This window comes from Dermacentor albipictus, chromosome 6 (assembly GCF_038994185.2).
Source record: "Dermacentor albipictus isolate Rhodes 1998 colony chromosome 6, USDA_Dalb.pri_finalv2, whole genome shotgun sequence".
In the NCBI taxonomy this organism is placed as follows: domain Eukaryota; kingdom Metazoa; phylum Arthropoda; class Arachnida; order Ixodida; family Ixodidae; genus Dermacentor; species Dermacentor albipictus.
In genome coordinates this window covers 95,177,109-95,195,489 of record NC_091826.1, presented here as the reverse complement: position 1 = coordinate 95,195,489, position 18,381 = coordinate 95,177,109, and the positions used below count along the sequence as shown (strand labels likewise).

Sequence of the window (18,381 nt, the reverse complement as noted above, 5' to 3'; positions counted from 1 at the left end):
TTAAGTTGGGCTACCTTTTTAAAACTTAGATACCCAAAATACCAATAGTTGATATGAAGTTTGTACACAGGGATACGATGCCTCAGAAAGGCTCGCCTGAGGCACCTTATCCCTGTTTACAAACTTTACAACACAGTGTGCTATTCCATCTGTCAGCCCATTTCTTAATAGTTGATATAGACCTGCTGCCGCGCCCCCAGCAGGACCGTTCTGTCTTCAGCGGAACAAGTGCACCGACTACTGATATAGCCGTCACAACGAATACACACGTGGTCTAACAGGATGTCGACAAGGGCCTCAAACTAGACTTTTCGTCGCCTGCTCGAAGTGGTCCCTCGTCGGTCCGCGTCGTCGTTTGCTTTTGCTCTTAGGTCGTCGGCAGTGCGGTAGTCAAGGGAATTAGTTGTCGTTCGGCAGGCAGGAACTGCTAGTCTCGCGAATTCTCAGTGCAGGCTACTCAAGGAATAAGGTAATGCGCTCCAGTCGGAAGCGACCCAAGCCCTTTTCGCAGCAAGCAACGCAGTTCACCGCATGCTTAGGCACCCTTAAAGGAATGGTTTCACATACTTAAGCCCTTAGTCGCACACTACATAGCAATTTGACTATTCATGTCGCCTTTGCCCACACGTACTGAGAAATTTTTTTGGGATATTTGTTACGATTGCCTATAACACGTCTACACAAACTGCCACTCAGTTTCCGCCATTCTCTGTACGCACAAGGGCCGTAGAGCACACTAGACTCCTTGCTTCCCACCTACCACACCTTTCCTAATGCCTACAACGGTGTCTGATGCGACGAGATACATGGAAGGTTATCGCAAGCTGGCTCGCTCCCTTATAGCCGCAGCTTTTTGTCGCAGGAAGCGGTGACTTCACAATAACCTGTAGACGTAACTTCTTCCAGCTTACTTTCTTGTGTGGTTGAGTACACCACGTCACAGCCTTGGCCATACTTCCCTACGTCTTCTGCGCTAAGAATGTCTATACCACTGGTAGACCACACCTCCCCTGCCAGCTACGTAGCTCGCGAAATAGTCACACCACCGAAGCACCGCAGTAGCGACCCTCTCCATTTCACCCGAGTTAAGCCCTACTGTGACAGTCATTCTACGTAACCCATGAGTCATCAGGACGGCTCAGCGTATCTCCCGAGGCCCATGCAACGAAGACGCGCGTCTGGCCTGTTGCTGGGCGCGTGATGAGAGTTAGTGTTTAGCTCCGTGAGTTCAGTGCTATGTGACATCAATAAATCGCTTGACAGGTAGGAGTTATATTCGAGCGGGTGAATTAAATAGAGATAAGTCATTTAGCACTGGGGGCGGGGGGGGGGGTCGAGAGCGTTATATACGGACATTAATTATGCCGATACGTTGCCGCGGTCCTTAAGCAACTACACATGACTTAAGACATGAATTTGGAGAAAACGTGGAGCACATACGAGTTGACTGTCGTACCACTGTTGACGCACGTACCAGCCGTCACCTTCATGGACTCCAGGCACGGCATGGTCTGCTAGCTGAGCGTGCGACGACAATGTATCCACCACCTTCCATGGTTACCACTGAAGAACAGTTCATCATCACTTCCGGACGCCGGATTCAATTCATGGCGGTGATTTGAAGGCGCGACCGATTTTCGTCACCACTTCGGGCGTCTCGCCATTTTCAACGACTGGAACCAAGGGTGCAAGCTCCACAGTGTAGATTTTGCTCTCGAGGATTCAACGACGACGTGGTTCGAGAAACATTATGAGACGTTGATATCGTGAGATAAATTTCGCCGGTAGTTTCTCAATGCCTATTCCAGTGCTCACTGAAAAGAATAAGCCGAATCGGTGCTTCAGGCGAGGGTTCAAAGCCTGAATGAGAGTTCTGCAACTTGTGTGTAAGACATGGCTCTGCTCTTCAGACTCAGTTGTGGACGCATCTGCGACTGAAGAGAAGAAAGTGTGTCACCTAATGTGAGGTGTCAAGCAAGGCGTTTTTGTTGGCCTCATTTGTAACCCGCCGACAATATTCACGGACTTTCTCGCCGAAGCCACAACCATTAAAAAATTGCTTCAACAGCATGCCAGATAATACATCGACGTCATGGTTGCAAGTAACCTCGCTCCCGTTGCTCTCGGCAACGTCATCAGCACACTAGGGGAGGATATCAAGGCTGTTATCAAAAAAAAAATTCAGAAGTTGCGGGCAGCCCAGCCACCCGTATTGCAACTTTCCATGGCTGAAATGGTTCGCGCTGAAATCAGGCAGGCTGTCCTAGTTCCTGAACGGTACGAGACGCCACAGCAGCGTCCTGCATTGTACAATACCTCTGCCTTCGCACACCCCACCGAACAAATGGAAGTAGGCTTCATGCATCGCAGCGCGCCGTCCTCTGCTGAAACACGACTGACGAAAAGTGACGTTCGGCGAACACCGGACCACAGATATTTTTGTTATCACTGTGGCGATGCCGAAATTATTTACAGAGCGGGTTCCTAGCGTCAAGTAGGTATCCTTGAGTTCTCTCCAAAAGCGCCTCTTTCGCGACTCGTAGAGATGGAGAACTCCGCGAACAGTCGTAGTTCATTCGAGTATCGGCGGCATGAACACTGTTCGTTGTCACCTGGTCGATGCCTGTGCTAAAGCGCAGCCTTCTCTAGTGGCGCTCCGAGGCACCGCTCGCTCAGCCCTGTGGACAGGGAAAACAGAGGCCAGCAAACTCAGCAGGTGAGGTCATTGATATGAAGTGCACTGAAGAGCCTTCGTTAGGACAGCGACGAGAGCAAAATAATCCGGACACACAGTCAAGTACCGCAAGAGAAGTGGTAATGTTTGATATTACAGTAACCGTAGACGAAGAAGAAATAGCACCATTAACCGACACTGGAGCACCTTGGCTAGGAGCACCGACTTAGCTTGTAAGCTAAAGAAAGAAATCTACCAAGTGGATTGGGGTCACAGGTTCATACCGAAAAAGACCACCTTTTAAATCCCCTGGGCAGATGTACTGCACGAATGAATATTCGCGGCTTTACGTACGTCGGAGATTTTTTTATCCTGCCTAGATGTTTTAGACTAGATTCTTGGTATGGTCTTGTTGCAGGCTAATGGAGTCACCATTAATTTCTGTGAGTTGGTGGTAGCGTTTTCCATAGTGCACGCCATGGAAAGTAGTAATTAAGACAGGCATGACAATGCCTTGCGCATCGTCGACAACAAAAACACGTTACCGCCAAGAAGTAGCGCATTAGTCCTTGTAACCAGGGGTGTATTCAACGAATATGGGGACATCGCCGAGGCAAATACTTGGCTTCTGATCCATCTTGAATTCTCGAGGCATTCTTCAGCTGCCGAGGAAGTGATCGATAGTTCTGTTGGCGAATTTCAACAACGACTTTCAGCGCGTCCTTCAATCACAGGTAGAGCGTACCTCAACGAATTTGCTGACTTCTTCGACATCGATATATCAGAAGTGATATCACCGGGCATGACAACTGCTACCAGCCTGAGCAGCCGCCTTCTCATTCATGCATGCTTGTCGGTGCTACCGAAGCAGCGGCTGTTAGGACACGTGAGCGAAGTCTTTGATTGCTTCTTCACAGAATCCGGTGCAGTGGCACTCCGTTTCGAAACTCCGTATTTTCACGAAGGAGGCAGCATGCGGAGTTCGTCAGTATCCATACCACATGTCGCCAGTGGAACGCAAGGTGATTGAAAGCGAAAATAAAGAAATAGGGAATAAACACGCGATTCACCTTTCGGCTATTCCGTGGGCGTCTTCCGCCATTCTAATAACAAAGGACACCTGCGTCGACTGCAGACGGCTTAACAAAGTCACCAAATGCAATGTTGCCCTCCTGTCACGGATTGACGGTGGAATGGAGTATCTACTTCACTGCCAATTCTTAACCTCGTTAGACCATAAGTGAGGGTACAGGTAGCTTAAAGTCTGCGAGCGTGAACACGAGCACACTGCATTTGTGACTCCTGACGGGCTATGCGAATTTAAAGTCTTCCCATTCGGCCTCTGTGCCGCCCCGACTCACGGAACTGAAGTGGCAGACGTGCCTGGTCTACCTGAATGATGTCACTTTGTTTTTAAGCACGTTTGAGCAACAGATGGTGTGGCTGAAGAGTGTTCCCACTGCTATCAGGAAGAAAAATCTAACGATCAAGCTAGAAATATGACGATTTGGTTTTCAGGGCCTCAAGTTTATCGGTCACGGGATTAGGCCCAGGGCATTCGGTGACACCATAAGGAGTTGGCTGCCACCGCTCAGTTCCAACTACCTCAAGACAAGATGGCTGCTCAGCAATTTTTCAGCCTTGGTTTCTGCTGCCATCATGTTCTTTTTTTTTGGAATTGTCAAAATAATTGAACTTCTACCGCGAATAAGACGCCATGACGTTTCTTCGTGTGGAAGAAATAGCAAGAACAGGCGTTTAGAGAGTTACGCAAAGGGGTTGAAGCAGCTCCGGTGCTCGCGAAGTTTGGCAATGCTCCTCAATCTGAAATTTAAAGACGCCAGCGTTGTCAGGCTCGAAGCCATTCTTGTTCAATAGCGAGATGGTACGGAACGCGAAACTGCGTTCCGCGAACTGTCGACCATAAGAAGGAGTGTTTAGTAATCGTTTGGGTCATCAGTAAATTTCAGTTCTCCTGTATGGCCAGCCACTTGAAGTGGCTAGCGACCACCATTTGCTTTGTTGGCTTGCTAATCTCAGGAATCCATCAGACCGCCTCGCTCGTTAGAGCCTCCGCATTTAGGAGTACGAAATTAACGTCGTCGATCGATCTGGATAAAAACATAGCGAAGCTCATTCTCTGGCACGTCCTTTGATTTTGTTGACATCTTTAGACTTTTAACAAAATTTGCTGTTTCTTGATGCGGTTGAATCGTACCGGATGGCTGACCTATAAAATGTCTGAACTATAAACAGAACTTATTCCTATTATTTGGTATCTTCTAGCGGCCGACGAAGTTATTCCACGCTGGCTGCCATGAGAACTGACATCGTATTGCCTGCGGAGCAACCTACTCTGCAAGCGAAACTGAAACGAGTGAAGAAACGTTCCTTACTGCCGTCCTTACAGCAACGCGTGAGGAAGTTTTGTAGGCAGGTCACAACGACCCCTGTGCCGGGCAATTACGTTTCTTCAAAACAATAGCGCATACGCGACAGAAATATTACTCCGAGCACCAATTTTCTTGTGTTGTGCCCTTCGTGAAATTGTCATGACTGTCAGCTGCGTAAACTACCAAACACCAAGTCCGCCGGTCTGCTCCAACCTCTGGACCCACCGACGCGTGCGATGCTCTGCCAGTTGAGCTACCGCGGCGCCGTTTCCCCATCCACTTTCTTGAGTATACTAAGAAAGCGGATCCCACAACCTTCGCCTAATGAAAAGGTTGTGGGATCGTTCCCTACCTGCAGGAACTTGTTTCTTCATCCACTTCAGGTAGTCCACTTTTCATGCCTTCAGGTAGCATGTGTGGATTTATTGACCAGTTGCCTTCACCCAAAAAAGATCACGTTAGCGTGACGCCGGCGTCAGAAAGGATGTTCCACATCCACCGCCAAGGTTTCTGAGTGGTGGCGGTGGCGGACACTCCCAGGGTTCTACTAGGAAACATAAGCACCCAAAAAAGTGGATTGGGAAATGGCGCCTTGGTATCTGAATTGGTAGAGCATCGCACACGTAACGCAATGGTTGTGGGATCGTTCCCTGCCTGCGGGAACTTGTTTCTTCATCCACTTTAGGTACTCCACTTCTCATGTCTTCAGGTAGCATGTGTGGGTTTATTGACCGGTTGCCTTCACCCAAAAAAGTTCACGTTCTCATGACGCCTGCGCCAGAAAAGATGTTTTCCATCCACGGCCAAGGTTTGTGAGTGGTGGCGGTGGTGGACGCTCCCAGGGTTCTACTAGAAAACATAAGTACCCAAGAAAGTGGATGCGGAAACGGCGTCGCGGTATCTGAATTGGTAGAGCATCGCACACATAATGCAATGGTTGTGGGATCGTTCCCTACCTGCGGGAAGTTGTTTCTTCATTCACTTCAGGTAGTCCACTTCTCATGCCTTCAGGTAGCATGTGTGGGTTTATTGACCGGTTGCCTTCACCCAAAAAGTTCACGTTCTCATGACGCCTGCGTCAGAAAGGATGTTTTCCATCCACCGCCAAGGTTTGTGAGTGTTGGCGGTGGCGGACACTCTCAGGGTTCTACTAGGAAACATAAGTACCCAAGAAAGTGGATGCGGAAACGGTGTCGCGGTATCTGAAGTGGTAGAGCATCGCACACGTAGTGCAATGGTTGTGGGATCGTTCCCTGCCTGCGGGAACTTGTTTCTTCATTCACTTCAGGTAGTCCACTTCTCATGCCTTCAGGTAGCATGTGTGGGTTTATTGACCGGTTGCCTTCACCCAAAAAGTTGACGTTCTCATGACGCCTGCGTCAGAAAGGATGTTTTCCATCCACCGCGAAGGTTTGTGAGTGGTGGCGGTGGCGGACACTCCCAGGGTTGTACTAGGAAACATAAGTACCCAAGAAAGTGGATGCGGAAACGGTGTCGCGGTATCTGAATTGGTAGAGCATCGCACACGTAGTGCAATGGTTGTGGGATCGTTCCCTGCCTGCGGGAACTTGTTTCTTCATTCACTTCAGGTAGTCCACTTCTCATGCCTTCAGGTAGCATGTGTGGGTTTATTGACCGGTTGCCTTCACCCAAAAAGTTCACGTTCTCATGACGCCTGCGTCAGAAAGGATGTTTTCCATCCACCGCGAAGGTTTGTGAGTGGTGGCGGTGGCGGACGCTCCCAGGGTTCTACTAGAAAACATAAGTACCCAAGAAAGTGGATGCGGAAACGGCGTCGCGGTATCTGAATTGGTAGAGCATCGCACACATCATGCAATGGTTGTGGGATCGTTCCCTACCTGCGGGAAGTTGTTTCTTCATTCACTTCAGGTAGTCCACTTCTCATGCCTTCAGGTAGCATGTGTGGGTTTATTGACCGGTTGCCTTCACCCAAAAAGATCACGTTCTCATGACGCCTGCGTCAGAAAGGATGTTTTCCATCCACCGCGAAGGTTTGTGAGTGGTGGCGGTGGCGGACACTCCCAGGGTTCTACTAGGAAACATAAGTACCCAAGAAAGTGGATGCGGAAACGGTGTCGCGGTATCTGAAGTGGTAGAGCATCGCCCACGTTGTGCAATTGTTGTGGGATGGTTCCCTGCCTGCGGGAACTTGTTTCTTCATCCACTTCAGGTAGTCCACTTCTCATATCTTCAGGTAGCATGTGTGGGTTTATTGACCGGTTGCCTTCACCCAAAAAGTTCACGTTCTCGTGACGTCTGCGTCAGAAAGGATGTTTTCCATCCACCGCCAAGGTTTGTGAGTGTTGGCGGTGGCGGACACTCTCAGGGTTCTACTAGGAAACATAAGTACCTAAAAAAGTGGATGCGGAAATGGCGTCGCGATATCTGAATTGGTAGAGCATCTCACACATACTGCAATGGCTGTGGGATCGTTCCCTACCTGATGGAATTTGTTTCTTCATTCACTTCAGGTAGTCCACTTCTCATGCCTTCAGGCAGCATGTGTGGGTTTATTGACCGGTTGCCTTCACCCACAAAGATCACGTTCTCGTGACGCCTGCGTCAGAAAGGATGTTCTCCATCCACCGCCAAGGTTTGTGAGTGGTGGCGGTGACAGACACTGCCAGGGTTCTACTAGGAAACATACATACCCAAGAAAGTGGATGCGGAAATGGCACCACGGTATCTGAATTGGTAGAGCATCGCACACGTAATGCGAAGGTTGTCGGATCGTTCGCCACCTGCGGCAGGTAATTTTGTCACCCGCTTTCATTCCGATAAATTTATCATTTTTTATTTTATTTATTAGGCACAAATAATCTTTCTTATGTTGTCCTTGGTGACAGTGGTCTTTGGCCTCCTATGATATGAGTTTATCGTTCATGTCTCTTTAATATACTCAGGCTCTTGAAGGCATTTATTTGCTGCAGTGATAGTTTTATGTAGCGTTTGTTGTTCGACTGCCTAATTTCGTCAAGGATGGAGCCGTTAAACAACACATTCGTAACGGTATAAATGAGGGGACTATGCATATACGCCGGTCTTTCATGTGTGGATCCACTCGAGCGGCATCAACGCCAGCGCAGATCGGTTGCAGAAGAATATGGATGCCTCCACGAGGTACATTATTTCGCCGTCGCGGACGCACGCGTCCTGCAATTTGGTTGCGCGATAACACGTCGCGCTTCTATCGCAATCTTTGAATAGGCTTTTACAACTATACGCCGCTGACTACCACGAAAATTCGAGATAGCGCCAAATAAACATGATCGCTTAGAAATGTGCAGTTTCTTTCATAAAGCGACGCATTGAAATACATAACGTTATGCTCGAGCTACTCGGACGGCGTTTCCACGATACGTGGGGTCGATGCGTTGGCGCATGTCCCTTGGAACCCGGGAAACTGCTCCGCTGCAGCGAGAATATGCATCAACATAACTTGCCTATATGCAGCGTGTATAGGCATTTCAGGCGAAAGGCTAAAGGCCAACTACCTGGCGAAGCCCACAATCCTATGGACATGGACCTCCCTCTCTCCCCCCGGCCCCTCCCCTTTCTTGAAAAGGCAAACAAAATTAGTTCCTTCATTCATAGACGTTTGAAATAGCACAGCAGCAACACAAAAATCAGCGCTATTTTTAAGCCTGGCACAGATAAATTAGGCTATTCGCGGCGCTGTCCTAGGGAGGACCACCGCCAGTGGCCCTCAGGCGTCACATCGTAGCTGCAAGAGGTGAGACCATGTCGTGTCAATTTTGCATGCACACAGCTGTTCAGCAGGAATGCTAATTTGCGCAATGCTCACAATGCGTACCAGCACAGGAAAGCTTAGCCCTGCACTTCCTCCGCTGTTTGCCAGTGGACTGCATTGGGACGGCGTGTGCACTTGAGCTTTGTCCTTTTTGCAGCCAAACGCACTTCACGCTCATCGTGACATTCTAAGACGCTACGCGCAAAAGACAAGAGCGCCGCCGTTGATAACGCGACAGCACGATGGTGGGATGACAGCGTCCGCTGAGTGAACGAGCTCTTAGTGTCCACATGATTTTTATAGCGAATATGAGTGCCAATTGGGAAGTGAATACTACTCAGGTACTTGTTTTAATCTCTTCGTGCAATATACTCATGATTTTCACAAGACTCTAAACGGGGAAAACGGGTTTTTGACATTAAAAAAACGTTCCTGCGACGTTGGTCATCGTGAACGCTGGTTACGCTCAAGCGCTTGGAAGCCATGAACATTCACAAAGAACACTGCGTCATGGCAGTACAAAGGGAAAGGGCGTGGACGCGGCGATTGTCTTCACCTGCACGCGCATTCCTTCTCCATCAATCGCTTCTTTCGCGGCTTCAAAAGTGATCTCACAGATTTCACAGAGGGTTCATCTGGCCTTACCCGTAAAAATAAGTTTCGGTGCAGAAGGTCTGCAAGGTTTGCAAAAACTATATGTTCGGGTAATGTTCAGCTGGGTTCAGCACGGGGACGGTAATTCGTAGGTGAATGTTTGTTGCCGTTGGTGCTGCAGAATTTCTCATATTTGATGTGAAAACGTAGGAGCCAGTTCGTGAACTGATGGCTCACCAGCAACGTCCGCTCATGTCCGCTCATGTGCACAGGTTCAGTAATCAAGGACCTTCTGGTGTATTCATCACTTCCAGGTGCCCATTACTCCCAAGGAAACTGCGAAATGTAACACCAGTAAATCGGTGGTCGACTGCGAGGGTACCAAGGCCCCCTCCCACCGTGAATTTACGCCACAAATAGCAGCAGTCAAAGCAGGTGCGGAAATATTCCAGTCTGCTAATGACGAGTGCTATCAAAGCGAAGGTTACAATCCCGCATTGGACCTGAAGACCGTCTTTTTCGATAGGATCGACTTCCAGACGAAGCGCTCCCACAAACCCATGGTTGTAAGTACAGGTTTTCTAACACACAACCAAGAATATCCGTAGAGGCAGTTGAGATTTGTACACGTATTTTCCCCCCTATTCGGTTTCACGACCACAAAGTGCGTTAGCGCGCTTTGGAGAACTAGGAGAAGGATTTAGCTGAGAGCTATCTTTGAATTTCGTATTCAAGTGCACGTAATATGTAGAAATCCCCTTTTGGAACAGTCGCTCCAGCGATTTGAACAATATTTATGGCGTTTGAGAGAGGAAGCAAAATTAGGGTGACTAAAACAACTATATATAGCTTCATATGTTCTTAATGTTGCCAATAACTGCTGTCTTTCAAAACAATCGAAGTGTGTTGAAGTGTACATTTCTCTCAGTCTAGGCAGAAAACAGATCGCTGTTCTGTAAACAGTGCCTGTTCATCGCAAGTGAACACATTTTATATTAGCTTACAGTTCACGTGAAACAGGTACTAGGCTTATGAACATTTTGCGAAAGTCCAACCTACACATTAGCGTTATAAGTTCTGTGGGTAACGTTATAAACTTGTGTGCTTTAGATTTGTGAAGCGGACGTTCGACAAGTGGCGGGGCAGTTATGTTATTTCGCGGGCTCTATTTCAGGTTTGGATATAACTTTAGTGCAACATGTATAAGCAGAACGCTGGATCGGAAAATTTTCAAGTTGCTCAACAACTTTCTCATAAACACGTTTGCTCTTTATAGTAGTTTCGAACCGCGCTTATGCAATGTTGCAGCCATTCCTTTTTAATATTTATAGCACTTACTCGAGACCAGTAAGGGAAATTGCTGAACAGCAAAATGAAAAAAGAAAGATACTATAATACGTAACAGAGAAATCAAGCGGCGTTCCAACCAGCGCAGCAAAGTAATCATGAACACGTGGTGACTATCGCTAAGTGTAGACATAAACAACATTAGGCAGACAGCGAGCACCTCCGCTTAACTCTCTCGCTACCGCCCCCAGAGAAAGCGATCTACTTGATCGATCGACAGTTCTTTCAAAGCGTTGTTAAACATTTGTGTTGGAATTATTCTACACCAACAGCGCTATACACTGTCAGAAATGAGGACTGAACTTGAACTGTTTCTCAGATCAGGCAATCTTTCGGCCTATTGGGGAAAACAAAGCTTCCGTTGAAGGTTTCGTCGAACCTAGCGTGTAGCGCTCACATACTCAATGAAACGACGCAAAATTTGCGGTTTGGTCGATTTAGCGGCGTCATTTTTATACGAGAGCAGCAGCGAATATACACAAACAACAAAGGTATACGCTCACGAATGCGTGTCATCTTGATGATTGTGTTCGGCTAATATCAATGAAACATTATTTTTCCGTCTGTGGGTTGCTGTCATTCATCCGTGCTTCATCAGTATGTGTACAAGTATTACGCGAAATCCTTTCCTTCCTTTCGGCTTTCCACTCGCACAAAAACACGCAGTTGATCCCAGACCGACCTTCGGCCGTAGCTTGGCTATTACTCTGATCTCTTGCATTTTGAATAGCTCCTATGTGTATCCTTGTGCATTACTGTGCATATGGTGCAATACTCCATATTACTGTAGCATTACTGTACAGGAACCTAACAAAGCATGTGGAGGCTCCAGGGCTAGTTGAATGCACACAAGACCACCTTGCTTGCACCGAAAAGCTGATCGAACACAATATCCAATTACGACGACGCTATTGCATGCTTCCAAAACCTGACAACCATCGTTTCGCTAGCGTAAAAAGCTCCGCATATAAGGAACTAGGTGTCTGCTGCAATGAGTAAAAGCAAATGCTCTCTGAAGAATACAGAGAGAGAGAGAGAGAGAGAGAGAGTACAAAAAAAGGCAGGGAGGTTAACCAGCAGTTCCAATTGGCTACCTTCCAGGGGGGCAAGAGTTAATGGGGATAAAAAGAGAGAGTGGAAGGGGAAGATAGAGAGACAGAGAGACGAGCACGAACAACCCCCCCCCCCCCCCCCTAGCGCTATAGACCGGCAGGGGGCTGGGTGCCCCATATTGACTCCAACAAACTTTGATAATTTTTTGTTTTATGGGATCTCATTCGCAGAAGTCAGGAACTAGGAAACAAGCGCCCACTTTGTATGTTTTCTTCTTTACTCGGTAATATGTGTCCCTTGAGGTGCTTCCTTGAATTTTCCCATACGAAATTTGAATAACTGTCTGAGCAGTTATTACTGTTTTACGTGCATTGTAAATGCTAATGATCAAGCTATAATTTTAAGTATCGCGGCATACGTTGCGCCTATTGTGTCATGAAATCAAACGTTAAAACAAACGCACCAAATACGAGCGCAATACTAGCGGTAACCAAATAGCTAAATATTTCCAGAGGGCAATTGTCCGGGGAATGAAGGTTCATTTGAATATGTCAATCCTTGTCATTTGTCGAACACCTTCTTAATGGTTGCTAAGAAATCAAGTAAGTCAACATAAACTAAACATTGCTCTCACAAATATTAGGCAGTATGGGCGTAATCCTTGTTTATGTGGACCATGAGTTGACGATTTATTTACTTATTTATCTATTTATTGAAGATAGCTTACAGGCCCCTTGACAGGGCATATAGTAAGGGGGGTAATAAAAGTGTAAGGTAACTCGTCAGTGTACAAATATATGGCTCAAATTTGCAATTCAACACAAAGAAATAGAGAGGAAACTACGATAATGTGATCATCATCATCATCATCAGCCTGGTTGCGCCCACTGCAGGGCAAAGGCCTCTCCCATGACAACCCCGGTCATGTACAAATTGTGGCCATGCCGTGCCTGCAAACTTCTTAATCTCATCCGCCCACCTAACTTTCTGCCGCCCCCTGCTACGCTTCCCTTCCCTTGGGATCCAGTCCGTAACTCTTAATGACCATCGGTTATCTTCCATCCTCATTACATGTCCTGCCCATGCCCATTTCTTTTTCTTGATTTCAACTAAGATGTCATTAACTCGCGTTTGTTCCCTCACCCAATCTGCTCTTTTCTTATCCCTTAACGTTACACCTATCATTCTTCTTTCCATAGCTCGTTGTGTCGTCCTCAATTTGAGTAGAACCCTTTTCGTAAGCCTCCAGGTTTCTGCCCCGTAGGTGAGTACTGGTAAGACACAGCTATTATATACTTTTCTCTTGAGGGATAATGGCAACCTGCTGTTCATGATTTAGGAATGCCTGCCAAACGCACCCCAGCCCATTCTTATTCTTCTGATTATTTCCGTCTCATGATCCGGATCCGCCGTCACTACCTGCCCTAAGTAGATGTATGCCCTTACGACTTCCAGTGCCTCGCTGCCTATTGTAAATTGCTGTTCTCTCCCGAGACTGTTAAGCATTACTTTAGTTTTCTGCAGATTAATTTTTAGACCCACTCTTCTGCTTTGTCTCTCCAGGTCAGTGAGCATGCATTCCAATTGGTCCCCTGAGTTACTAAGCAAGGCAATATCATCAGCGAATCGCAAGTTACTAAGGTATTCTCCATCACACGATAATGTGAGATGACGGCAAATATAAGGTTTGGCAGGAAAAAAGATAACATCAAAAAATATTCGTTGCCATTATACATATGGCAAAACTGCACACAAGAACAATAAGGTATACAAATCACAATGACAACAGGAAAAACAAAAGAAACCACAACCAAAGGTAGACAACCAAATATGCGGATTCTAAGCGCAGGAACAGTTTGCAGTGTTTCAAATACGCACCAGGATAGGGCATAATAAAAACGCAGGAACTAATCGCGTGCATTGTAAAAATATTTATCAATAGACAAAATGAAGTGGGGCACAAAGTGGGATACTGAAAAAAAAACAGCAACAGAAAAACACGTGCAGTTGTAGAAAAAATGAGGGATGTCTTTGTTAATAAAGCTATAAAAACAAATAAAGAAATACATGGGTTGGACACAGGACATGGCACAGGAAGTAAAACAAAGTTGGAAAAACTAGTGGTAAGTTTTCATTCCGAAAAGAAAGAGTGCAGAATTTGAGGGAAACTATCGTGGTCTTGTTTGGATGCGATGTTGGCTGGAAGACCACTCCACAAACGTATGGCGCGAGGAAGAGCAGATGAGGAGAAGGCGTGAGTTGACCCTTATAATCGCGCGAAACTTAAGTGATTATGCAACCGACGTGATTTATTGGAAGGAGCATCAAGGTGAAAGGGCAATGGTGTGTTGCTGTATGCGCATTTGGGAAAAGGCAGAAACGGCAATGTCGCGAACAGCACTAAGGCATTCAAGTGAAAGATTGAGCTTACTTTGTGTTTTGCTGTTACGGTTGTCATAACTGCGTGAAATGAAGCAGGTGGCCCTATTCTGAACCGCTTCAAGCAGGTTAACTAAATAATTGTGGTAGGGGGACCAGGTAGCTGCAGCGAATTCAGGCTGTGGGCGAACGAAGGTCTGATAAGCTAGTTGACGAATGTGAGCGGGATAGTTAAGTAAATTTCGACGTAAATATCCTAAAGATTTTGAAGCTTTTGCGCATATGGTGGTAATACGGTGAGACTAGGAGAGGCTGGTTGTGAACTGAATACCAAGGTACTTATGAGGTGGTGCCTGCGACCATTGGTAACTGTTAATGGTGTAGCAGTAGTTGGAAATGTTTTCCTTGCCTGTGAAGGAGATTATTTTCCACTTTTCTGTATTCAGCGACATGAGCCTTTTTTACATCAGTTGTTAATGTGGTAAAAGTCGTTTTGCAGCGTTAAGTGGTCGTCGCCCCAGGTTATTGGACGATATACGATGTAATCGTGAGCGAAGATTCGCATGCAGGAAGAAATGTTTACTGGCAAGTCGTTCATGTAGATTAAGAACAATACGAGGCCGAGGACGCATCCCTGTGGTACGCCCGAAGTTACACGAGAAAGGGAGGATTGCAAATTGCTAATTAACATGAACCGCTGGTGGAGTGAAAAGAAGTTACGGAGCCAATATATGGCTAGCGCGTCTAATCGAAGGGCAGATAATTTAGAAATCAGAGGGCAATGGGTGATAGCATCAAAGGCTTTTGAGAAATCAAGAAAAATACAGTCAGTCTGGAGGTTATTGTTCATGTTGAAATGTAGTTCTGTACCTAATTCTAGTAACTGGCTTTTGCAAGGGAAACCTTTCCTGAATTCATGTTGGTAATTCGTGTCCAACGTAGCAAACATTACGGCGTTTGACTAAAGATAGAAACAATTGACGATACAGTGTAATATTTTTAGGGACTCAATATACAATGTTATCCTCGGCGTTACAGTGTGTCCACCACTGTGTTCGAGGGCCGTCGTGAGAACTAGGTATTATACATTACCCAGAATGCGTAACTCGCCTCAACCATGAGAAAAAAAAGATAAAATAAAACTTCGTTGTTTCTTTAACAAATTACTTTGTGCAAATATATCATGTATAGTGCACACCTATGTGGGAAGACAGCGTAAATTTATTATGTATTGAACTGAATCTCACCCAATTTCTCTTTTGGAAAAAAATATTTGCTGCTTTTATCACAATGAACTATGGTTCCCTTTGCATCCTCTATTACATGGAAATATTTGTTCTATATTAGAAAGCTATTCTCTGATATATTTGTTATAAGTTGTTAGACTGTCCTTCGTTTGCTGGTACCAACGAATCTGTTGTCCATAGGTGGCTACATTGTGCACTTCTCTCAAACCGATCTGATAGGCAGCTTTACCCACGACTTTCATTTATTCCACGGATATAAATGATTGTATCATATTGTACTTTAAATAAACCAGGATTGCCTTCGTCTTACAGGTGCTGTACGAAACAAGGGGCTTCACCGGAACTATACAAGAACGATTCCTTCTTGATGACGCCTTGGGAAACAACACAATCGTTACCATTAGCCGCCAATCCACTGGACATTACTCACTCACGGCGTGGCTTCTGGATCCTACAGGAAAGAAGTGTCAGAATTGTCCGGAAGTTGAGAGCGACCGCGAAAAATCACTCACCATACCAAGCCCAGCCATGGTATGGCTGTCCTCTTACAAACCATTATTGACATAATATGCGGGTTACTTTCGTTCGATTGTATTTATTTCTCAGCCGCCGCCTCTCATGACGTACCAATCATGGCAGTAGCCTAGACGTAGTGCCCATTGGACAATTGAATTAACAAAGCCATTTTGTAAGGAAAAGGAGGGCTCTGGCCCGCTGTTAACGATTAAGATTGGGTGGGAAAGGAATTCATGTTCCTCGATTGTTAACTGAGGCGCATATTCATCTCAGTACTTGGTCATCTGCTTTATTCAGACTGGTATTACTAGGTGTATATTCAGTTCCGTCACTCTAGCACTGGTTGACCCTTCATACAATACTCGAACAAGCCACTTTCTCTGCCATATGTCGAGACGGCTTAATGTCTTTCAAGGTTAGTTTACGTTCACTTGCCTAGAGTTATAATGGCTTCATGAGGTAAGTATTCATGGTGGAGCTTCAATTTAAAAAAAAAAAGCTGCGTGAATTGAAATACAGTACACAAATTCTGCTCTGCATGACTCCTGACAGTGCGTGCTCTAGTCACAGGTGTTCACAGTCGTAGCTTTTCTGGTTTGGTGCCTTTTGACAAGTATGTATATTGTGCATGCAGAGGTGGCCCTAACTTTCATAAAAAAAACATTGTCCGTACGACTAAGCCTGCCCTTGCCGTCAAACAAGTGGACTAAGGTACTTTCTGCTTTAAATTTGGTGCGATGCAATGCATCGGTGCTTTGCTAGGAGAGCCTTCAGCCCATTCGTTTAGGTGGATATTTTGGTAGGCAGGGCATGGCGGGGAAATGGTGCGTGCCGTGCTGTACGTATTATCAAGCCCGTCCACTTGCGCGCTAACTGCGAGAGTGTCTGCGCCTTCCCCATCGGTGCCGGTGTGCGCCGGTCTACACAAAATTTCAACATTTGAATGTCCTGTATTCGTTTTATCTATTTGCTAGTGCCCTTGGCGACAGCGAATTCTGTCGTAATCTCCGGTAATTCGACCACCACGTCCTACGAGTGAGTACCGATCTGATGATAATTTCGCGCACTCTGCTCTGCAATATGTCACATGTGAATTGAAATGGCGCTGACCGCTTCCAATATGGCGACAGTTCTGCGTGTAAATTTGTACCCCCGGGAAGCTGGCGTGTGTGATTGCCACTGTGTTGGGTACAGATGTGCTAAACAAGGTCATGCTATTTCGTTTCTGATTGTAGCGTCCATTCAGACGTCAACGGTGTGGTACGGCATTCTTAGTTCCAATCTCTTTTCAGATATATTTTGAGATTCTGTGTTTCTCCTGGCCATACAGTGTTCTTGCCTCCGTTTGCCCAGTGGTGCTTTCCATGGCGGCGCTGTGGTGAATTCTGAGGGTCCCGGCTTTGCGTGGACTTTATTACCCCATGCCATAATCTGTTCTCCCAAAGTCATCTTTTCTATGCAGTAGAACCTTTGTATTTGTGCTTCATTGATTATGTCTCGAATGTGTGGTATGATTAGCAGCTTGAGCAGGTCCTCGTTCCTTGCATGCTTCGTTAGCCCAGTTATCGCACGAAGGGTCGCGTTTTGCAACATTTGGATATCGCCAAGGTCTCCTTTAGAGAAGCCGTACGTAGATGCTCGGTAAAGAATCCTTCCAATCCTTACTGTTTCGGAAGGGTTTAGCATGCTTTCTGATGCCCTCCTTCATACTTGCTTGATATTTGTGGAACCATATGCAACAATGGTCTCTGTTTGTGCTTAATGTGCGAATCCCATGCTAGGAGCTTGAGCTTTTGCAGCTAGGAATTGATGCCCCGAATAACCAAATTTGTCCATTAGTCGACGTTAGATCGCTTTGGGCGATGCGTAACGTGATGCTTGCTTACATTAGTCACTTTCTTTCTGTTTACGTTCATCAATTTCATCTTCTGTGGTGACAGTTGCAGTCCGAGGTTATTTAGAGCATCGGTATGGCTGAGCATCGTTGCTTCCAGTTGTATTTGCATGACGTGCACTTCCGAATAATGTGTCGCTTCCATCCATACCGTGATTTCGTTGGCGTAACTGTAAAACCGGCTACTGTGTCTCGCTTAAAACTTTGCACCACCCATTTCATGGCCAGCTTGAATAGTATATGCCCGAGGATATACAGCCCTAGGGTACCCCTGGCCACTATCCGCTTAGTAAGACTTCGTACTCCATCCCGGTGCCTTTCCATACAGCTGGATTTGTCTGCTTTAGAGAAATCTGTGGATCCAATTGTATTTTATTTGGCTTGGGTACCTGGCTGCTAATTGCTATGCGGTGACCTCTTGTTTCGCGTTGCCGATTGCTTTACGCATATCTACTGCTAGAATGCATTCAGGTACCTGTTTGCCAGACTCACGGTTGATCACTTTGCGTAGC

The 18,381-nt window shown here is 46.3% G+C and overlaps 1 protein-coding gene across 2 annotated transcripts in view; it reads left to right on the top strand.

Annotated features, from left to right (window-relative positions):
• LOC139046748 (calcium-activated chloride channel regulator 1-like) overlaps positions 1 to 18,381 on the top strand; it is a 160,799-nt gene that overhangs the window by 85,650 nt on the left and 56,768 nt on the right. For both annotated transcript variants that reach the window (XM_070541064.1, XM_070541065.1), the window contains 2 exons: positions 9,748 to 9,999; positions 15,772 to 15,990. In XM_070541064.1, coding sequence (XP_070397165.1) covers positions 9,748 to 9,999; positions 15,772 to 15,990 — 471 coding nt within the window. The remainder of the gene's footprint in view (positions 1 to 9,747; positions 10,000 to 15,771; positions 15,991 to 18,381) is intronic.